The 24,180-nt window shown below is 47.9% G+C and overlaps 1 protein-coding gene across 1 annotated transcript in view; it reads right to left on the reverse strand.

Annotated features, from left to right (window-relative positions):
* The window catches only part of LOC119462223 (ABC transporter C family member 3-like), an 87,774-nt gene extending 83,019 nt beyond the window's left edge, over nucleotides 1–4,755 (reverse strand). The window contains exon 1 of the mRNA XM_049672894.1: nucleotides 4,529–4,755. Within this exon, the coding sequence (XP_049528851.1) occupies nucleotides 4,529–4,755 (227 nt within the window). The remainder of the gene's footprint in view (nucleotides 1–4,528) is intronic.
* Nucleotides 4,756–24,180: the final 19,425 nt, after the last annotated feature.

Here is a 24,180-nt window from a genome sequence, read left to right on the forward strand (position 1 = left end):
ACGTTGTCTCGCAGACAGAAGGACGCCAGCGAGCGGGACAGATGACGTGGTATGGTTGTGTCGCATCCCTCTAAATGATCGATGATCGGTCGAATCTCAGCGTCGTCATGCTGCCGTCTGCTCAAGTGCGACGAACTAATGGCACCCAGGAAGCCGTCATCGTCCTCTGTTTCCTGACTGGCAGGATCAATGGGTGCGCGGGACAGTGTGTCAGCGTCTTCGTGCTTACGGCCAGACTTATAAACGAAGGTAATGTCAAATTCCTGTAGGCACAAGCTCCACCGAGCCAGTCGTCCTGAAGGGTCGCGCATGCTTGCCAACCAACAGAGGGCATGGTGGTCCGTCACTACTTTGAAGGGGCGACCATAGAGATATGGGCGAAACTTGATGATCGCCCACACGACCACGAGGCACTCTTTCTCTGTAGTCGAATAATTCGCCTCGGCACGGGACACTGAGCGGCTGGCATACACTATAACTCTTTCTACTCCATCTTAAAGCTGGACGAGCACTGTGCCAAGGCTAATGCTACTGGCGTCGGTATGTACCTCAGTATCAGCATCATCGTCAAAATGTGCAAGAACGAGTGCTGACTGCAAGCGCTGTCGTAATTCAGCAAAAGCCGCCTGTTGCTCATTATGCCACACTAATGGCGTATCGTCCCTTGTAAGGCGAGTCAGGGGTTCCGCTATCTTCGAAAAGCCTTTAATAAACCGGCTATAGTAGGCGCACAAAGCCAGGAAGCGCCGGACGGCCTTCTTATCGGCAGGAGCTGGAAACGCGGCCACAGCGGCAAGGTTGTCTGGATCGGGCCGGACCCCTTTGCGCTTACTACATGCCCAAGGAACTTGAGTTCTCATAACCAAGGTGGCACTTTTCGGGCTTAAGTGTGAAGTCTGCCGATCGGATGGCTTCTAGCACATTCCGTAGGCGGTGGAGATGCTGCTCGAACGTTTCAAAGAAGATCACCACATCATCTAGGTACACAAGACAGGCCTGCCACTTCAGTCCAGTAAGGACACTGTCCATCATTCGCTGGAAAGTAGCCGGGGCTGAACACAAGCCAAAAGGAAACACTCGAAATTCATAGAGACCATTTGGAGTCACAAAGGCTGTTTTCTCGCGGTCGCGTTTGTCTACCTCGATTTGCTAGTACCCGCTTTTTAAATTGAAAGAAGAAAAATAGTGGGCACGCCATAGTCTATCTAATGAGTCGTCGATACGCGGCAGCGGGTACACGTCCGCTTTAGTCACGTTGTTGAGCTTGCGGTAGTCGACACAGAAGCGAAGCATTCCGCCTTTCTTTTTGACAAGAACGACCGGAGACGACCACGGGCTGTTGGAAGGTAGGATGACGCCATCGTCAAGCATCTCCCGGACTTGCAGCACGTATGGCTTCGCGTACTTTTGCCGACACGCGGTAAGGCTGCTGGTGTATCGGGCGTGCGTCTTCGTACGTGATGATCCTGTGTTTAGTGAGGGAAGTCTGGCGTACCTTGGAAGAATGTGCGAAGCAAGTCCTCAATTCAAGCAAGAGCTTGCGCAGTGCTGTCTGGCTATCGGTGGACAGTTCAGAATTGATGTCGAGATGGCCCAGAAACGTGTCTGCTGTCTCCACTACTTCTGACGTGAAACAGTTGTTAATGTTTGCTACTGCGTTTGCAAACGCTAACGAAGTGCCGCGGAACAGGTGTCGGTGCTAGTTGCTAAAGTTGGTAACAAGCAATTGCGAATGACCAGCACGAATCTGTATAACACTTCGAGCCACACAAACACCTTGCTTCAGTAGGCGTTCCCAGTTATTTTCGGCCACCGCTTCGCCATCGCGGAAGCCACAGCATGTGACGTCGACGAGGACACTGGCTCGTGGAGGAAGCGTGACACTGTCTGCAGAAACACGAAGTACGTCGTCGCGCCGTTGGCCGTCTTGCACGTCGATTGCTCGTTCGACAGAGAAAGTGATACGACGCTCTTGCAGATGAATAATAGCGCCTTACTCAAGTAGGAAGTCAACCCCAAGAATAACGTCGCGGGAGCATTCGCGTAAGACAAGGGAGCTCGCTACGAATGTAGTTTCTTGAACTTCAACTCTAGTCGTGCAGGCGCCCAGTGGAGTAACGACGTGGCCGCCAGCCGTCCGAATCTGCGAGTTATGCCAGGGCGTGATTGCTTTATTCAGCTGCTTTTCTATTTTCCCGCTTAGTATCGAGTAGTCTGCGCCGGTGTCCACTAAAGTACTAACGGCGTAACCGTCAATAGTCAATGGTATATCGAGCGAAAACCGGTCGTCCCGTTCAGCTGCAGGTGATGTCGGATCGGTATTTTTCTGTAACTGCGTCCGTCGGAGGTCTTCAGCGCTTCGACCGTCAGTGACCTCGCCCCCAAAGATCGCCTGAGTTAGTTTTCCCGGCGGGGACTGGGTGACCGCTCGGGAGAATACCGCTGGGGCGGAGGTGAAAATCGTCTCGGAGACGGCGATCGCGACTGCCGCCTGGCAGGCGGGGGCAAGCGCTGCTGAGAGAGGTAGTCCTGAATGTCCCGGGGTCGCTGGCCGTTTCGGGGCGGCGGCGAGTAGGCGGAACAGCCGCGAATCCCAAGGCGCCGGTATGGGCACAGGCGGTACAAGTGGTCCACTTCACCGCAGTGGAAGCACAGAGGCCGATGATCTGGTGTGCGCCAAACATCTGACTTCCAAGGGGGCGGGCGTCTGTTGTCGACGTAGTGAACCGCTTGCTCCGAACAATTGTCAAATGGAGTGGCATGAACACCTGGCGGCGGCGTGTACCCAGCGTCGTAGTACGATATCGGCTGCGCCGACTGAATTGACACGGTAGGAGGAGCACGAACCAACAGCGGCGGAGAGGAAGCAGGGCGCTTCAGGGCTTCCGCGTAGGTCGCACGGTGGTATTCAGGAGGTACTGCGCAGCGTTATCAGGAGGCAAGGTGTCACGGAGCGCCTGGTGCAGTTCGTCCTTGATAATGCTTACTATGGAGCTTACCGTAGGGTGCGGTGTTACGGCGGCCTTTTGCAACTCTTCACGCACTACAGAGCGGATGACTTCTCGCAGACAGTCACCGTTGCTTCCTATGGCCGTGAAAATGTCAGCAGCAGACATACTGTTCGCTTGCCGCTCATACAGGTTCTAACGATGCAGAAGCATCTTTTCCATGGTCATGACTTCAGACAAGAACTCCGCGACCGTCTTCGGAGGGCTCCATACGAGGCCAAAGACGAGTTGCTCCTTGACCCCCAGCATCAGATGACGTAACTTCTTCTCCTCCGCATTTTTGGATCTGCTCGTCTGAAGAGGCGCGTCATGTCTTCGACGTACGTGGGCACAGTTTCGTTTGGCAACTGGACACGGGCCTGCACCACTCGTTCCGCTCGTTCGTGGCGGTCAGCACTAGTGTAGGTCTCCAAAAGCCGACGACAAAACTCGCGCCACGACGTCAGTTGCTCCTGGCGGTTCTGAAACCACGTACGCGCGCCATCCTTCAGGTAGAAGTAGACGTGTCTGAGTTTTTCCGCGTCGTTCCATTCGTTCATGGAGGCAACGCGCTCGAATTTGACCATCCAGTCTTCGACGTCTTCAAACACTGTGCCATGAAACGTCTTCGGGATCCGTGGGCTCTCAAGGGTGTACCGGTTGGACATCGTGCTTCCCGAACCAGTAGGGGCGGTTTGAAGGGAAGCACTGGTCATACCGGTTGATGTGGTGGGAACCATAGCGTCGACGACTTCTGGCGACAGTCCCCTGATCCTGCGGCTGGAACCAATGCACGGGAGTGTCGACAGGCACTGGATTCCTAGCGCGGATCCTTGGAGGGATGTGCAACATCCGTGAGGAAGCGTACTCAGCACCTCCACTAGTTTGTCACGAGCCTCGAGAAGTATTCTTGAAGGTTTAATAAACCGTAAAGCAGCTGGCTCTTGGAAAACGCGACCGTCGGGGCTGGCTCGAGCAGGGAAGGGGCGCGCGGTCTTCTTTGTTCTCTTGGGCTCGACCCACTCTTGCCCTCGAACCACTACCTACAGGTGGCAATAATGTATATATATATATATATATATATATATATATATATATACATAATATTACCAAGCAATGCTCGAGACAATGATGAGGAGAACACAGAAGACGACGACGCTCTCTGATGTCGCGCGGACTGTTTTTGCATCTTGTATGCCTTGTATGCCAGTGCTAAATATTATGTAAATATACTTTAAACCTCTCTTTCCCCGTAACATCTTGTTGGAGGTGCTGGGTATCCCAGACGCACAGTGGATTTACGCAGCGGGCACTCCTTGGCTGCATCTGCCATGCCAGCTCAAGGCGAGAATGCTTCGGGCTCATCGCCACCCACGCCCACCGTCATCCTGGCACAACCGCGAGACCCTGGCACCTTTTCCGGAACGGATAACACCGACGTCGAAGATTGGCTTCAGCTCTATGAACGGGTGAGCGCGAGTAATCACTGGGACCAGACCGTCATGCTTGCTAACTTGCTCTTTTACCTCGCGGGAACGCACGCATCTGGTTTGAGACCCACAAAGAGGTGCTCACCAGCTGGGACTTCTGCGAACAAAAGCTCACTGATTTGCTTGGCAAGCTTGTTGGCTGCCGGCGTGCCGCGCAGAAAGACCTTCCTTGCCGAGTTCAGGCTTCCACGGAGTCCTATGTGACTTATATTCAGGACGTGCTTGCGCTTTGTCAGAAGGTTGACGAGAAGATGCCGGAAGCGGGAAAGGTCGGACATATCCTCAAAGGCATCGTGGACGACGCGTTCAGTCTCCTCGTTTTCAAGAATTCTTCGACAGTGCAGGACATCATTGCTCAATGCCGCCGCTTCGAAGAAGCCAAAAGCCGTCGTATTGCTCACAACTTTTCTCGCCTTCCTAACACGGCTGCAATATCTACCTTCTAGGATCTTCGTCTTCCACCCGCGCCGGCTGCATCCGATAGTATTGTGCGCATCGTCCGCCGGAAGATTGAAGCTGCATCTCCAGTTGCTTCCAAGAATCGCGCCCCAGACTATTCCCGAGCAACAATATCTATTATTCAGACCGTTGTACGGGAAGAGCTGGCCAATGTCGGACTCCACTCACTTAGCCCAGTCCACAGACGCGACTACCATTCACTCGGCGTACCCGCTCTACCACGAAGTTTGAACGCTCGTCCTCCTTATCGAAACCCGGAGGAATGGCGCACCTCTGATGACAGGCCTATCTGCTTTTGCTGTGGACGCGTCGGACACATTTCTCGCCACTGTCGCAGTTCTTGGAACTCGCAGCCTTGGCCGAGCTATCGAAATACCCGGCGCCCGCCTGGCAGTCCCCGCCCGCCGACACACATTGAAGAAGACAACGCACCAATATCTCTGCCCGCACGACCAAACCGTTCCCCTTCGCCACGCCCACGTCTTTCCCGCTCGCGTCTGCCTCGTCGCTCTCCGTCGCCTTCTTACTCCCGCCGCTCCTCGGAAAACTAACGGGCGCAGCTCCGAGAGGTGAGCCTGCCATGACGACCCAACCCTAAATTTATCTGCTTACACTGTCTGGCCATCACAACCTCATCAACGTGGACGTGGACGATATACATGTAACAGCACTTATTCGCACAGGAGCACACAGATCGGTTGTGAACTCGAACCTCCGTACGCCCCTAAAGAAAGTCCTAACTCCTGCCCCGCTCACCGTTGTCCACGTATATATATAGCCGACGGTGGAGCTCCAGCTGTCACTGCGATGTGCGCCGCCCGTGTCACTGTAGTCGGACATCATCCGTCTGTTTTGTTTTATGTCTTGGAGCAGTGCCCACATGAAATCATCTTAGGCCTTGATTTTCTGTCGGCACATTCGGCCATTATTGACTGCTCTGCGGGTGTTGTCCAACTCGCCCTACCGTATGCCGTTGACCCTCCTCATCCTACGCCCAGTCGACTATGTTCCACCGATTACGTTTGCCTACCTCGCCGAGCCGTGACCTATATTGCCGTTTCACCCGATCCACCTGTCGCCGACGGTGATTACGTCCTGTAGCCCAAAGCCACCATCCTCCTGTTGCAGGGCGTCGCATTTCACCACACGGTTGTCCGCATAAAATACAATGCCACCTGTCTTCCTGTAGTGAGTTTTGGCCACTGTCCTCAAGTGCTACCTCAGGACATATCTCTTGCAACCTTGGACCCGGCTTCTGACTACCATATTTCTGCCTTATCTGGTGATACTGTGTCGTCTACCGCTGCTGGTTCGGGCCCTACAACCCGAGATTTGGAACCTCTCGCGAGAATGACCGCCCGTGACCTTCCGGCCCACCACGCGGACGCACTTCGATGCCTTCTCGCCTCGTACCAGGACATTTTCCACTTCGATGACCAGCCACTGGGTCAAACGTCCGTTGTAAAACATCTGATACACACTGGCTACGCTAGCCCGATACACCGACGGCCCTAGCGCATCTCCCCTACTGAGCGCCAAGCCATACAGAAGGAAGTCAACAAGATGCTTGCCCGAGATATCATTGAGCCTTCTAGCAGCCCTTGGGCTTCTCCGGTCGTGCTCGTGCGAACGAAAGACGGGGGTCATGTTACCAAGCAATGCTCGAGACAACGCTGAGGACAACACAGAAGACGACGACGGTCTCTGATGTCACGCGGACTGGTTTTGCATCTTGTATGCCTTGTACGCCATTGTAAATAGTCTGTAAATGCAATTTCAATGTCTCTTTGCCCGTAACAATATATATATATGTAGTCCTAATTGCGTAAAGACAACAGACAGTGACACCAATGAAGGCATAAGGGAAAGTATTTGGAGTTATTTGCAGTGTAGAAATGATTAATTAAATGTAAGTGGCCGAAAAAACTATTGGCCGCACGTGGTATACGAGCCCACGTCTTCGCATTACGCGTGCGATGTTCTTACCAACTGAGCTACTGCGGTGCCAGTTCCCTGTTTTTTCTTGGGTATTTATGTATGTGTACTAGAAGTAAAGCAGCGAGGTGTTTATATATTATATATGCTAAGTGTGTAAGTGTGCGCTAAACAAAATAGCGTGACTCTTTGTAGTACTTTTATTTGTTTCTGCTTCACTCACATTGATTCACCTATAAGATATACACGCCCGTAGTCCTATATCTGCTTAGCATTCTGAACATGCGCAGTTCCACTACGTATCTAGCACATCATAGCGCACTTGCCCAAGCGTATACTTACTTCTTTTTAATAAATACTTGTGATTCGTCCTCGCTGCGCGGGTAGCACCGCAGACGCCATGTCGCCCTCGGTATGTCCTCTACGACGACCTTTGTTGTCATCATCGTGTTCCTTAAGTGTCTGTTTAAGGAACATGCAAAAACCATGCGAAAGAATGTCATATTCACGAGAGGAGACATCAATAGGCCTTGTTTTCATGCTTTGTATTTGCTTTTGCCAATAAACAGTGGTGTGGCGCGTAGGCCTCTGCACTGAACGGTTTCTGCATGCGTTCCAATATTTCAGTATTACAAGCCTGAAGCTTTCTTTATGACCTTACCGGAAAATATAAACGTTCCCTATGAAAAAAAATGTCGCAGTTTCACCTGAAAGGCGAAGAACCAATTGCGATAGCAACTTAGTAGAGAGCTATACGGAGTAAGGATAGTAGTTTTATCAGCTGTATAAACTTGGGCATGCCGTAGCACCAGGAATGCGCAGAACTGTTGTCGACGCCGTCGCCGTTTTGCCCGCGTTCGCACCGAACGCGCGCGGCGTTGGTGACTGTTGCCTAGGGCCTCTGGGGGGGCGGCTCGGGGGTTTTCAACGAGATCAGAACGGGAAACTCGTTTTATTGCGATAGCAATTATATGGACACTCAAAAGCAGATTTCTGCCGTCGGCGTCGCCGTCGCCGTCGCCGTCGCCGTGAGGTTCCGTATGACGTCAATGGAGATGAAATCGTCGCCGCGCGCCGCCGAACGCTGTATGTGCGAGTGAAAGGGCGCGAGGGACGCGCTCTTTCACGGGGAGTGAACGCACGGCGGAGAACAAACGCGCGTTCTGCGCCGTGCTTCCTTAAGGGCTGCAGAAGTAGGCGTCTCTTTCCTCCTTTACAATCACCATATATGTAGAGCAAACGCGCCTTCTTCCGACGCGCGAGAGGCCGTGGGGGAGGGGGAGGGAAGGGAGGCGACGTTTAGCTGCGGCACCAAGTGCCTATTTATATCAGAGGCTCCGGCAACAGTCACCAATGCCGCACGCATTTTTGAGCGAACGCGGGCAAAACGCCGACGGCGTCGACAACAGTTCTGCGCGTTGCCAGTGCTGCTGCATGTCCAAGTTTATACAGCTGATAAAGCTAATATCATTACTCCGTATAGCTCTCTACAAATTTGCTATCGCAATTGATGCTTCGCCTTTCAGGTGAAACTGCGACAACTTTTTACCACCTTCTCGCCTCGCAACGTTTTTATATAAATACGCATTTGGTGCCGCAGCTAAACGTCGCCTCCCCTCCCTCCCTCCCGTCCCCCCACGGTCTTTCGCGCAACGGAGGATGTCGCCTTTGCTCTCTATATGTGGTGATTGTAAAGGAGAAAAGAGACGCTTAATTCTGTAGCCCTTCAGGGAGCACGTCGCAGAACGGGCGTTTGTTCTCCGCCGTGCGTTCACTCCCCGTGAAAGCGCGCGTCCCTCGCGCCCTTTCACTCGCACATACAGCGTCCGGCGCGCAGCGACTATTTCATCGCCGTTGGCGTCATACGGAACCTCACGGCGACGGCGACGACGACGGCGACGCCGATGGCAGAAATCCTCTTTGAGTGTCCATATAATTGCTATCGCAATAATACTGTAATATATATGCATGACGTGTAGCGCCATGAAAGCGGAAAGACTTTAAAGCATTGCTGTTCATTTTGCTTTTGGTGCTTACACGCGTAATTTTAGTTTGTGGAGCGCAATGCCTAGTTTAGGCTCGCTTGCTGCATGAGGACCAAAGTCGGTTGCTCAAGCAAAAATGGATGAATCGATGGAAGTCAATATCTCTTTAAATCATCATGTTTATCAGCGCGCTGAGGTCATACTAATGCAATGACAGAAATACATTCCAATTCACTCTTTCAAAATGTCCTTTTTTCTTCTATGAACTATAAAGAAGTGGAAAAGGTTGTCCACAGAAGGTGGAGCTGAAATAGCTACGTCAAACAATTTTTCTTTCTTTCTTCCTTATTCTAACGCGCTATGTGCGTTGAACTTCGATGATTTCCAGTGCCGATAACGTTTTCTTTTTCGTTTAACTCTTTCGAATGAGTATAAATGTTTTCCTTGTTATGTATCTATTACTTCAATTCATTTGTACTCCTTGTTATACCTTACCCTTTCACTGTAATGCCATAATTTGGCACTGGGGCTATGTAGTAAATGAATAAATATAAGCGAAAAATGTATGGAACTATTCGGCTGCATTTGAAATATTTCACACATTTTGCCCTCAAACCAAGAAAAACGGACAATGTATGGCCGTCCGTATGAATTTTTTATGTAGTAACATTACTGCCAACCTTTTGGTAAATTAACCATGCTGTCCACTGAAGGTGGGCTATGGTCCGCTATTCACAACAAAAAACTGCGATAGCCAACTTATCGTTTCGGACTCGACAAAAAGATTGCTTCATTTTCAAACATGAGTTGTATTTTAGCCAGAGGTTGGCGTATATCTGAAAGTGTTCCAGAAAAGTATGCTTGCGTTATTCTTGTGCTATTCGTTTAGCCACATAGAAATGTGGTTTTGAAAATCATACGTTTTGAATAAAAATGCTCGCCTGCGTAAAATTCGTGTTTACTCACTTGTACGCAATCGCCAGAACAACCCTCGAAAATGGACAACAATAATCCAAGTCATGGCGCTTTTTTCGCTGCAGTAAAAAAAAAAAAAAACAGGCACTATAAATGTGTAATTATTGGGCACGCTAATATCATTGCGATCCATTTAGTTAATGTTTATCTGCGAATCCGAAATCAACAAACATATTTCTCAAATCCCAGGGCGATCCCCAGTGCAACAACTCATCTGCAGGAAAAAAAATTAAAAATTTGAAATTAGCTTCGGCACAGAGGTTCCGGTGCACTACAGTGTACTAGAATAGGGGCAGTGTGCTCACTGCCATATCCCTGCGCCGCGTCGCCGCGGCGCACTCAGTGTCGCCTGCTCCGGCGCCCGCCAGAGGCGCTGCCGCCAGTTTCTCCTGAAAACTTCCCTCGCTTGGTATGGAGTACGTTCTGTTCGATCGCGACGTTGACCGTTCTCCCTCAAGGGCTGCAGAAGATAGCGCCAACCTTTCCTTTCTGAAAACTAACCACTTAATGTCGACGTTGTCGGCTCTCGACTGCAAGTCCCGCCGGCGTTTTCAGCAGTATCTTCTCTGCTTGCTCTCTGCTTGACGCTTTACTCAATGTGCACTCTTAGTGAGTGAGAATGGCTAGCCGCCGTCGAAAATACTGCTTTGAACCCGAGTGCAGATCTGCCTACAGTCGTGTGAAAGATGCACCAAAGGCGTCTTTGCTCAGCGTTCCACGTGAGGAAGAACGGCGAAAGGAATGGGAGAAAAACCTCAACCGCGCAGATAAGACACTGGAGGAATCTTGCGAGTCTGTGATTTACACTTCGAACCGCGATTCATAATTAGGGACCTGTGCACCTTATAAATATAGAATGCAAAGAGGTGTGAATTCCTCGTGACAATTGCCACTGCTATCAGAAAACGCTGTTCCCACGATTCTTCCGAATTTACCACAGTACGTGACGAAGACGACACCGAAGCCCAGGAACAAAAGGAAATGGTGTGAAAGGGACCAAGCAACTGCGAAGAAAAGCCGAAGCGCACTAGACAGTAGCTATTCGCAATTTTCACCGGCTGCTCCCGTCTCTTCCGGGATCATTCTTTAGTTCGTTGTAAATAAACATTGTTAATTATTGCAGAAATGTGCACCCGTGAGCAAAAGTATACAGACCAGGGATTGCGCGATAAAGCTGATTTTTTTCAACTGCCTGCGAATGCAACTTTAAATTGAGGACTGCAGTCCAATCTTGGCATTGCGAGCTTTAACGTGTACTGGTCAATTCCACTTTATGCATGTTAATTACAAAGAAATTGAGTTTTTTCGGCGACCCTGTGGTCTGTATACTTTTGCTCACCGGTGTACCTGGTATTTTCATCCTTTCGATTTCATGTCGCATTAACGTTACGAAAGATGTAATACATAAATAACCAGCTAACCAGCTTAAATTGTGCAGCAGTGATACCTAAATATTTAATTTCGTGAATAGATGGGGCAACGTGAAAATGTCTAAGGCGCTGCACGCCTTACCTGAGAAAAAAAAAAAAACTCGAAGTGGTGGTTAAATTCGGCGCGGTGGTGCTGGAAACGCGGATGCGCGGTCGTTGTGGCGAAACCACACTGACGATTTTATCGATCAGCTGCAGAAAAAACTCGAGTGCCTCTTGCTACCGTGACTGCAGCAGCCGTATCAAGCCTTTAACAGAACAGCATGAATAGCAAGGCTAGTTCATCCATGCCTCCGGCTAAAAAAAAATCGCCAACCCACTGTAGATCAGCCGCAACAATAGTAATTTATTTCACTGCACACTGCGAAGGTGCACCAAAAAAACTTTCATGCGCTGCACGTCGTGCATTTTACTTTTATACGGTGAAAACAGCAACACGCGATAGCTGTTTTACCGCGACGCGTTGGAAAGTTTCAGGTGACGCTGCGAACCGCGCCACTGTCGGCGGCGACATGAAGTGCGTCAAGCTCTGCCACGGTGTGAGCGCACTACAACTCTTCTAGTACACTGTACGGTGCACCCACTATGAACTTTTATACTGTCTGGTACAATATGCAAAAATTTAATCATAATCTCCTACGTCGGCACGTTTCTCTTTTTCTTCGGAACAGCTGCATCGTTCCTGCTGGACTTAGCGTACAATGCAGCACAAAAAGTAACCTCTTTTTCTTTCCTGCTTTGCACAATATAAATTTTCACTTAAATGCACCGTAAAAAGTGCTGCTTGTGATGTGGAATTATTCAGAAGCGCAAAGCAGAGCTCTGAAACCTTTACCATGTTTCTTAACGAGTAGTGCCATTAACTTTCATTCTAGACACTTCGTTTTTCTCTGCGTTTTCTATATCTTGGTTTCCTTTTCATTTTCTTTTTCATTTGATGATTTATTCTTCGTTTTTTAGCAATCGTTTCCCAGTTTCGTGCTTTGTCCTTAATTACCTATTTTTGCTTCCTCACGAAATTGCCTAAATGCTTCCCCTCGACTGTACTGAATTATTCTGTTGCCTGTTCTTCATCTGTTAATTTAAGTGCACATTTTACCACGTCTAGATTTGTGATTGATTTTATTTTTCAATCCAGTACTATACTGAAAATTGTTCTTTCGTTGCTTGTTCTGGCGGTGTTTCTTTATGTGTCCATTTGCACCAAGTGTACAAACGATCCACCATATATTTGTCACTAATTCAAGCGCGTCAGCACTATCAAATCAATCATCATGTTTTTTTCGAATTTTTTCATTATTACATGACATTGCCCTCTTTTCGTATGACAGTCAAATGTTGTAGAAAAGACAGCGATGAAAGTGGACCACATTTCCAATTTCGCCAAATACGCAAATCGATCAATCAGCGTACCTCAAGCTTCTGCCGGACCGTGGGCCTGTCTGCAAACCCAGCTGTCAGAAAACTTCCCAAAGTTAAGTATGCGCAGCAGGTGAGAAACATCGCTCTGTTCACAGTGTCAATCCGATGCAGGCTTTGATACGGCGGGAGCTGTAATTGAGCCAGAAAAAAAAACAGACAAAGAAGTTTCTAATACTGACATTGAAGCATGTGCGACAGAGAGTCTCATGTTTTGCCTGTGAATGACCCGGAAAATAAAGCATGCCTCTTAATTCATTCAGTGACATTTCCCACCATTTCTGTCCATAACAAATAATAGGAGAGACAAAATTCGATCGAAGCAATTATGCGCTCAAGTAGTGCATTAGGGCAATAACATCGATCAATTGCAAGTACCTGCTATGACGTTAAGCACAAAGCAAGAAATAGCTGGGTATCATTTTAGACAATTCGGAAAAAATGTAATGAACTTCAAGTATATTTCTTAAATTTACGAAATTCAGAAATTCAATTTCAACTCCAGTTTCGCTGCCGCTCTTAGTAGTCAAGGTATACAGTGATTTCCTGTGTTATGGTAAAAGCGCATTACATATATAGATGGCGCCCCGTAACGGTGACATACATCAGCTCTAACGACGTGGTTAGACGCAATGGTTTCTCGCCCTTCTCAAGGACGTTCATGGCCAAGTTACATGCAATTTTAAAGGCAGATACCCCTTTTTACTAAAGCTTATTTATCAAGAAGAGGCAAACGGCACGAACTCTTCTTAAGTTACGAGCGTATTATGCACTGAGGAACCTGCAATAAATTTGTCTGAACGAACGGTATAAAGAGCGGTATGACCATCTCTTAACATGGTTGAAAGTAGATGAAAAATGAGGAAGAAAGAAGGGTGGAAGAACTGAGGGCTGCTTCTTAACTGAAGCTTCAGTAGAAAAGCTGGCACATGTATTTACATGCGCACCATGGCAACTAGGGACGCTGAATGCGATTTGCTGAACAACAGAATGACTTAATAAATTGAAATTCACTTTGACATAAGGATATCGACAAAGTACTGATGCAATCAGCGCCATGTTTTTTGTTAAAAAAATCACCAGCCCTTCCCAGTCAAGACAAAGGGGGTAAGCGAAGCTTGTCGTGTATTTGACCTTCCTGGTGATTTTCTTTCTTTCTCTCTCTCTTTCTTTCTCTCTTTCTCTCTTTCTTTTTTTCTTTCTTTCTTCCTTTCTCTCTCTCTCTCTCTTTGTCCCGGGTATGTGCCATTGAGCTTGGACCCTTTCTGCACTACCACCAGGATCGGCCCACTTTTCTGCGTGGCACCACCACTACCGCCGACACTTGTGAGCCTATAAAGCTTCGCTTAAAAAGAAAGCTTCGGATAATTCACGTGCAGTCGTATCGCGGCTCTCGTTCAAAATCTGTACTTCCTTGAAGAGAGGCTTGCACACGTATTGCTTGCAATGATTATCTAAATAGAAGCCACTTTCGCTTGACGAAAATCGTTCATGCTCTCATGATCTTTCCTGCCGGTTTGACCTATGTACAATCATGGTCTTCCCTGTCACCCTTCTTTTTTCCTAATTTATGGCGCTTCTATCGATCATGTCTGCATACCATCTAGCCAAGCAAAAAGATGGCTTGCTTGATGGAACATTATTTTAGACCAGGAAAAATCTTTTTAGTAGGCAACACGTGGGAGGCCGGCAGAAGGAAACATTTAATGCGTAGCAGTCTTTGGTGAGGTGCCCGGGGTCATTTTCTGCTCCATTCGTCCTTCCGTTTCGTGTTCCCGAAATCCCGTACTGCCATCAAGGCTTGACTAACTGAATTTCTGTGGATGCACATGCTACTCTGTATGCTTACTACCACCTACTTGTAGGCACACGAAGCTCCAACGCCATATTTTGTCAAAAAGCCGCCAGGCGCCAACACACATCCGCGCGAAACCCAAATCATAGAGTTTCGTACAATAACTACTACAGGGAACTCTGGCTAGTGGGTACGAGAGCTGAAAACGGGTAGTTCCACCAGCATGGCAGTCGTAGTACACTATCGTACACTAGTACACTATGGTCGTGGTTAGTACATATATTTGGCTAAACATCGTCCTTCTGGCTTCAAACGGCTTCGCGACTTTGTGAACTCATCATTTTAAAGACAAGAGTCTTTTATAAATTATTAAATTAGCACCATAAAGTTGTCCGGCGGCAGGATTCGAAAACATGACGTCTAGTACAGAAGCCCGATATTGAAATCATTACGCTACGGATCCTTTTTTTTTCGTGGTATTTATTACGAATAGAAAACATACATGCGTAAGGTATTTACATAGCGGTCAAAACAGCCATAGCCGCGTCTGCAAGCACAGAGCAAACACTTCGCAGTACAACAATTACAACCTACAGTTCTCTACAAGGGAGGCGAAAGGGTACACTTCATCAACAATGGCTAGCAGTCCAGTCGGAAGTCTCTTTGATCATCAAAGTGTTTCACTTGTGAAATCATTCGAATGAAATGTGAATGAGAAGATAAAATTGGTTTTGCATTCGGATCTAACAAGCGAGGTTTCCATAAAGTGTGCAACGCCATAAGTAGCAGCATGTCAAAAGGCCCATCTTCAGATTTAGGTGGCATAAGATATCGTATTAAATGGGGAGTTACATCAAAGTCCTTTTTAAAAGTCCCTTGGAGAACGTCCCAAAACAAGCAGCGTCCATGCAGTCCATAAAGCACTGTGCTAGAGTTTCTGGTACATTACAGAGACGACAGTTAATCGAAGATGCAAAAATCCTTTCCTACTTAATGAGGCTTTAGCAGGTAGCATTTCAGGTTGCACTTTGTTAAAGAATGTTGTGGAGCTCGGAGAAATAGGGATTTTACGGGCTGGTGCAAATACGTCAGGTCCAGGTTAGCCGATGTACAGTGATTGGTATAACGGAAGTTGAAAAAGCCTATCAATTAAATCTTTAGAAAAAGGTTTCCATGAGATAGAGAACAAGCCCTCATTAGAGAACCTCACAGCCAGAAAGCGCATTGAGAGTTACACTTCACACATGAATCCCTGCAAATATGGGCATGACGCAAAATATGCCAAAATTACTAAATTTGGTAAAACGTTGACGAGATTAACTTGCAAGAACGCCCGAAGTAATGGGTGAGAAGAGTTTCGAAAAAAGATGAAACGAGACACTAATTGTCTAAGATAAAGGTAAGCCAGTCGCAGTCAGTCCTGCACTAACTGGTCTGAAAATATTGTGATGCGTCATTGGCTCATAGCTTATGGCCAAAAATTTGAAGGACACTTTGTAAATTCCGAAAGTGTGCTCGGCGAAAGCCAGTGGCCATTCGACTGACTATGCCATGTCTTTTTTTTATGCATGACACTCCCAGTGGAATGGGCACAGGCTTTCGCCGAACACACTTTGGAATTCACAAAGTGTCCTTCAAATGTTTTCGACAAAGATTGACAAAGTGTGGTTTGAAGTAAACGATGCACTGTTTATTCATGAATTCTTTGTGTCTTTGCTTTAATGCCCCATGAATTCCTTACACTTGGCTGGGTCGGCGTCAACGATAGCTGTCTTGTGATCACTGAAATGTACTGATATGTACTCGAGATCTTTGGTGGTTGGGTATGTCTGGAAGACGAGATCAAGGCAGCTGTCATGCTGCGTGGTGGCTGTTGTCGTCGGTGTGACCAACTGTAACGCTAGTGAACTTTGTAGACCACTGACAAATGCATGTCTGTTCCTAGCGTCTTGGTTTAAATCCCCGACAACGACCATCTATAACAACGACCAACGACTAACTCGACTTCTGCAACGAGACGTTTGACGAAGGAGCGCTGCGGCGCGCGCCACTGTGCCATCACGTGATTGCTGAGAGAGTGTAAGGGGGAAAGGCCACCACTGTGGTGGCGCAGCTGTTGCTATGCGCCGCTGTGCCCTCACGTGATTGCTGAGAGAGTATGAGGGGGAGAGGATACAGCTGGCACCGTTCCAGGACACGGACGGATGGACGGTCGAACGCCGCCGCTGTGCCATCACATGATTGCTGAGAAAGTGTGAGGGGGAGAAGGCCACAGCTGGTGCCGTTCCAGGGCACGGACGGACGGACGGTCGGACGCCGCGAGTATGAGCCATTAAAGGCTTTCGCCTTAATAAAGGTTGAGTGATTCGGTGAAACCACTGAATGTAAACCCTAGAACAGTGAATCATTTGCAGCACAAAGAACATATTTGTTGAGAAATTATTTCAACGCTTAAGCTCTGCGAAAGGGTGAGAATATGCAGAACGAATGTTTGGGCATAACGCCTTAGGGTTGGTACACGTTCTCTCCATCATTGTGCACTTGACGTATATGCATGCAATGGACCGACAAGATATTTTGGTGTCTCACAAGACCATTCAATACCAGCGAACTGTGTCGACTTAATGATTTATGAGCCAAACAACAACCCCAAACTTCTAGCACAGTTCATTCATGCACCCGAAATGGTGCCGAATTTCTATATCTTGGACACCACAGCTCTGATAATAAACTTGTCCGTACAAATGAAAGCGAGGTCGTCTGTATATGCCAGTACTATTACCTCTGTTGCAAAAAAACTATGCAATCATGAATATTACTAGAGTGTACTACTTTTAGACACAGTGGTTCTAAGTAAAGCGGAAAAAGTAATGGGGACAAGGGACTACCTTGCTTCACCGAGGAACGAATGGACGCAGGCTTGGACAGGTGGCCATTAAGAATCAAACGAGTTGAACAATCGTTATAGCCCAGTTTCACATCTTTAAATATAATGGAGCCGACGTTAGTATGTTCGAGAAGAGAAAGAGAAAAGAATGACGGACCCTATCGAACACCTTAGCTAGGTCTACTTGGAGCATTGCTAGTTGATCATGAAAACTGGAACAATGCTCCAATATTGTACGGGCGATGTATGTTTGTATTGAGTGGCCTATCAGGCCGCAGGTCTGGTGTGAACCAAGAACAATCGACGCTGATAATTGTGTTCTGTTTGATAATACCTTTGCACACTTTTTATAGTTTACATTAGACAGAGTAATACGTCTGTACGTTTCAACAGATTGCAGTTTCTCTCTGTCGGTGTATTTTGGAATGAACACGGAGTGGTGGCTTCGAGTGAAGGATTGAGGAAGAGTATCCAGATCAAAACCAAATATTGAAATCTTGAGTAATGCCGAAGAAAGTCTGGATTTAAAGTCTTTATAAAACTCGCCTGAAATACCAGTAAAACCGGGCGTTTTTGATATCGGCAATTGGTCAATAGCTAATTATATTTCATGTTAAGTGAAATAATCACTAATGACAGCATACTCTTCTTCAGTTAAAGGGGTCACAAAGGACACAAAACGTGCTACTCGATCATCATTTTGTTTATCAGAAGGGGCGTTAAAGGATACTGTGTAGTAAAGCTCCAATTCGGACATAATTTCCACAGCATTAGAGACCAATGACCCTTTGGAATAAATATCTGGTATCAGCCTGCTTTTTCCACTGCTGTATTCATCAAGTAAATTTTGACGAGTAAGTTCCTCCGAATGCAAAGGACGATTATTACGCGATTGAATACGGGCATTTATGAGGCGCATTGCGTCATATTACTGGAGGGCACATTTAGCATTTGTATTTTCGTCCACATAATAGGCTTTCTACACAAGAGGCTTTCCTCACTTTCTACATCATAGAGGTTTTAAAAATTTTCAATAAAAGTTTTTCTGAAAATTTCTATAGAACAACCTCACTGATCCAATTTCAATCGCAATTGTCCCAACTTTTTTAAAAGCTCCCAAGAGGAAAATAAAGGCATTTCAGCAGCCGAACATGTTATGAGTGCTAACCTCACACGAGAAATAATGTCCCCATCATTGACAAGTCAAGAGTTGAGATTTCATAGCACTCAGTTCCGTCTGAAATTTGAACGAATGTTTACACCAATCTTGGTGATAACAATGCAATGATCTGCAAAAGTAACAGGTTCTGCTTTACAAAATATTTCAGGGCACATAAGAACCGATCAAACATGAATGCTATCAAGTCATGTGCGGCTCCAACCTTTTGCGTTTGTATAAGAGGGGAGGCTACTCGATGTACCTGTGTCAATAAGCCCAGCCTGCTCAACAATAAGAGACCGCACTTTAGCACTCCTATCACTACGGCTAGGCAGAGTACGGTCACTTAGATTGCACACACACTTAAAAAGGGCTCATGAATACAACGTTGCCGTGACAATGAAGTAAGCTAGCTACGGTCTAAAAAAAATAATGCCTCGCGGTGCACCATTAAAGGCCGATACATTGATTAGGCACCATGGCAAAACATGCAGCAAAAAATGACATTGTATAAATCGCCCCTCAGTGGCCACATTAAATGCTACAGCGGATTATGGTAAACTCTTCCTGGGACACAAAAAGCAACTAGCGGAAACGTCCACGGCACGTTACAAAATTACATGAAAGACAGAGAGAAATGGCCTCAATGCCTTCTCAGTCTCCACATCACTATCAATCTTCGTTTCTTCAACGGCCACGAAGTCAAAGTGTCAGCTCAACAACAACCGGCGTAGCTGCACCGGTTTCTGGAGGGACCGCTGGCCACATACGTTAACCATTGCAATGGTAACTTGCTGGGACAACGCCATGGCGACTACAAGATTTCCCTCATTACTGCATGCGGCGATCTGGCGGGGAAGGTGGAGGTGAATTGTCCCACGTACCGACTCCAGGGGGGTATTCTGCCTAAGTCCACCTAGTGGACTGTCCATTTCGGCTGTCGCGATTGGCTCGAGCTGCAAGAGTGACAAGGAGGTGGCCAGTCTCTTTCTCACTCGTGCAGCTGGAGCCAATAGCCGACAGCCGAAATGTACAGTCAATTAGGCGCTCTTACAGAATACCCCTCCTGCAGTCTCGACCGTCTGTATTTCCTTGAATGCTTTCATGGTCTCCAACGACGTGATTGTCTAGAGACGCTTGCAGAGTAGCCTTCCTTACTCCTATCAGTGTATCATAATGCAGGGCGCTTAGTTGCTGGTATATCGGTGGAGCCACATACATCTGCAGTGGGTACCCAAAGAAGATAATGCGCACGAGGTCTCCTACTAGGTTCCGTCTCCGAAGTTCTTGCAGCAGTAGCCTGACTGAGATTTTCCTTCTTCCTCGCCGTTGGCTCAGGTGCAATGGGCATTTTCTTCTCACAGAGGAGCGTCACATCTGCACTTTCTGCCTTGTCGTCAGACTTCACCGCAACGCTGCACTCACTACCGGATGCCTCGTCGACAGCGTTGGCTTCGGACACCATAGCAACTGGAAGGTCGCCCGTTGCATCTAGGACCTCTGTAGGATCCATGATATGGTCTTGCAAAGCACCATCAGATGTTCTTGTGTGATTGCGCATTTACCGGTTTACATCTCCACACATTCGTACATATCCGTACACCACATTGTATCCGAACCACTGACAATCCTCCCATCGTGCGTCGGGCAGTGTCGACGAATGTGCCGACTTTGTGGCCACACAGGCATTATGGTGGCCTGCCAAGAATGAGTACTAGGCTCTGTAGACCACGAACAGTCCGTACATGTGGAATGTCGCTAACGCGAACTCCATCCGCAAGTGTCAGTGCAACATCTCGATTAAGTGTGCGCATCTGTTCCATATCGGACACCGTCCAACTTTCTGCAGGTATGGCTTTAATCTTCCCAAATGACTGAAGCGCTCCATGTATGTAAATATCTTCTAAGGGTTCAGGCAGCCATAGCAGCTTCATATTAACTTCTGTTGGCTCAGGGTCTATCACAACACAGCGGCGGCCTCGAATCAGATATTCACCACAATTGGCTAGCTTAGTTTTAGCTAGCGCTGTCTTGCAAGTCACCATATACACAGGTGACATTTGAAATTGACCAATTGAGCTTATGTTCTTGAGCTCAATAACATTACGGAGAGCATCTCTAAAGTCTTGGCTCGTGACGGACGACCAGTGAGGTCTGCATGCAGAAGAACGGAGTCGGCAGCAAGCTTACCGGAGGGCAGACGAGGCAGGACGATAAGGTAATCATTGCTGCGGCTAAAAAGAGATGCAGTACCTCGGCTTGAAGCAGATTGATGCTTTGTAGCGGAGTACATAAAAAAATTCAGAGCCCTTCCGCTACTGTGAGAAGGAAGCCAGTGAAGCTGTGACTACGTGGGTCTGCTATAGTGAATATTGCTATAGTAAATTTATATAATATTATTATTCACTATATTGAGCGTCTTCGGCATGTTCGTCAAAGAGCAAAAACACCGGCGTCTTGTTTACGCCCGGCGCGATGGCACAGTAGTGCATTTACTGCACCAAATCCACCCCATCGTCTTAAACTAGCGTATAAGCCACAGCTTTCATAGCCGCAGCACACTGCACGGAATCGTCAGGATCCTGAGGTCAGGATTCTGTAAGATGTGGTTAAACGAGCGTCCGTACCATAGCGAGTCCAAAGGGCAGCTGCTGTTAACAGCGCTATCACGATACAAAGGGACTAAACAATTGGTAGAGGTATCGGCAGTGGCGAGGGGTATAAAAATGGGCAATCCATCATCCGTTTTGACACCTGTACTAGAACACATCCGGCGGGAAAGCGCCGCGCACATGGAGCCGAAATTGTTGATCTACTTCCGGTCTATCTATCTACTTCTGTTGCCGGACGTGATCTCCTGGAACCTAGCCTATACCAGTTTCGCTGTAAAACGTGGCTGTTTAGAATGGCGTATTCGTCTTTCTTCAACTAGTCCACGATTGCACGGATACTACTCTAGTGTCACGCCACGGATGCATGCATCAACAATCAGCATAGAACACCCTTATGAATTTCTGGTTGGCAAACGAGCGCGTTAAGACGCTTAGAGAAGCCTGTTCGTATTAAGCGGGTTTGATTCTAAACGATTTAGTGCTTGCTGGAAAATAAACCAACTTGAAGAAGCGCGCTGTGGTTTTTCTGAGTTGCACAGCTTCGGAGACTGCAACAAGTTAAAACATATCTGTGATATATCGCTGTTTTTTTTTTCAACGGAAAGGAACATACAAATAAAATTTTCTGATTTCAAACGAACTTTACGCCGAACTGGAAAATACTTTACAACATCGCTGTGTTTGCTGACGTACATCCTATGGATAAAATGTGTAATGTATCCTCAGGCACGCCGCGCGGCTGAGCGCAGCTGTCGCAGTCTCATTATGCCTCGTAACTGTCGCAGCGCTGGAAGAATGGAGCAGTGAACTTTCGTGCGTCCACTGAAAGCGGATGCGTGATACCTATGGCTCGCAGCACAGTGTATGAGGCCTTATACATTGAAATCGCAACACGCATGCCCACGTCAGTGCTAACTAGTGAGTTTCCAACCTGATTAGTCATACTGTACGGTAAATATTGGCAAGACAATTAAATCACAGCCAATCAGCCATGGAGGCGGCAGCGCACTGCGATGCTTTTGATAGTTTTTGAGGTCTTCCCGTTGGACATTACAGTAATGAGTCGCAATAACAAAGTAGAAGTGTGAGCCGCATTTACTCGTATTCATTGCTTCGTTTTAACAATCGCACGCGCTCACGTCCGACATTTTACGCCAGAAAAAGTTGCGGTTTGCTGCTAGCCGATGTTGCGTAAGCTGATACAGAAGCCCGCTGCGCGCCGCCGAAGGACAGAGAGTGAGAGAGGCATAAAGGAGAGATGCCTCGACCTGCACCACTAGTGTATCGCAGGTAACCGGGAAAGAGGTTTCTCTCACGTCTTCCTCTGCGAGATCGCTTGTTTCCGTAAGGGATGTGTCAGCTCTAACCCTTATATTTGCCGTTGATGTGCAGGCTGAAGTAGCGGCGTAACGGATTTTACAGTTTTTCTTGAGCGTGACGGCGGCGGGGCTGCAAGCTTCTCATTTCGTACAACAGTCTTCGCCGTACGTAATTGAGATAAGCAGCAAAAAGTATGCAGGCGTTCTGCGATGGGCGTGGCAGTGAGTCAAACCCCGCTGCGGTAGTGTAGTGGCTGTGTCGTTGCGCTGCTGAGCTTGAGGTCGCGGGTTCTTTCCCAGCCGGGCCGGCCGCATTTTGATGAAGGCGAAATGCGAAAATGCTCGTTTGCCTAGGCTTATACTCTGTCTCAGTAGTTCCTTGCAGCACTAGCGAAACTGCAGGGCTCCTTAGCCAATAGGAAGGCTGAATGCCCCTCAAGATGGGGTCATCCGCGCAACGTTGACTGCTCAGCGTCTGCTTGCCATCCTTTCTATACATCCTTCATTGTTGCTGAATTGACGCAAAAAATGTTTTTGTGTTGTAACTATAGGCTGCGTTCCGATGAATGCCACAGCGGGGCTTCGCTTCATCGATACACTTTCTTAGCAGTTCAATGCAGCCTCCTTAGCTATAGCTTTAGTAAGAGCGAAACGCCCTCATAAATGTTCGCTCCGCACCGTCTGATCGGCGTCTATTTGGCGTTTGCTTGCCACAGTCATCAGCGTACCATGTTAGAGCGGAGTATCAAAATAATGGTGTAGTGAACAATTAGACCTTCTTAGCGTTACGCATCTTCAACGGACACCAGGGGCCGTTAGCAGCGTCCGTAAATGGCGTCATTTAGCTGCGCATGTGCGACAGGTTACCGCGATCGCTGTTAATATGGTACAGCACGCATCAGAGTTTATAGATATACTTCTATCTATAAACAGTGGCCTGCGTGGCATATACTCTCTTGCTGTAAGCCATGCGCTCCTTCGACCTAAACTCCCTAGATATTTTATTTCGATAGCAATTATATGGACACTCCAAGTGGATTTCTGCCGTCGGCATCGTCGTCGCCATCGCCGTGAGGTTCTGTATAAAGTCCAACGGCGATGAAATCGTCGCAGCGCACAGTATGCAGTGTGCGAGTGAAAGCGCGTGAGGGACGCGCGTTTTCACGGGGAGCGATCGCACGGCGGAGAGCAAACAAGACTTCTTCCGCCGCGCGAAAGGCCGGGGGGGGACGGGAGGCAGGGAGGTGAGGCGACGTTTATCTGCGGCACCAAATGCGTATTTATAGAAAAAAACACCGCATATCCACGGGGTGAATGATGATGAGTGAGAGAAGCTCCGGAGGGAATCATCGGTAAACCGTGAATCTTCCGTGTAATTCGCCCAGTCTCGCCGCACTAAATCGAACGATTGACTTCCACCAATGACACGCGCCATATGTGGCGTCATTCCTATTTTATAACAGCGCCCTTCATTATAATTGCACCATCTCCCGCTTAAGGGGACGCTAGCACAAACGCGTTAGAAACGTGCAGTACTCTCTAGTAAGGGGGAGAGGCCACAGCGTCTTACGCAGCCGTTTACACGTGCCGGAACGTGCACCGCGTTTGCCGACGCCATCACATGACTGCTGAGATAGTATAACCCCCGTATTCATAAACGCTCCTCGACTTGAACTTGACTTGCCACCGCCTTCAACGCGTTTCGAACGTGCTGCCCAAGGCGGTGGT

Source organism: Dermacentor silvarum, chromosome 8 (assembly GCF_013339745.2).
Source record: "Dermacentor silvarum isolate Dsil-2018 chromosome 8, BIME_Dsil_1.4, whole genome shotgun sequence".
Lineage (NCBI taxonomy): Eukaryota > Metazoa > Arthropoda > Arachnida > Ixodida > Ixodidae > Dermacentor > Dermacentor silvarum.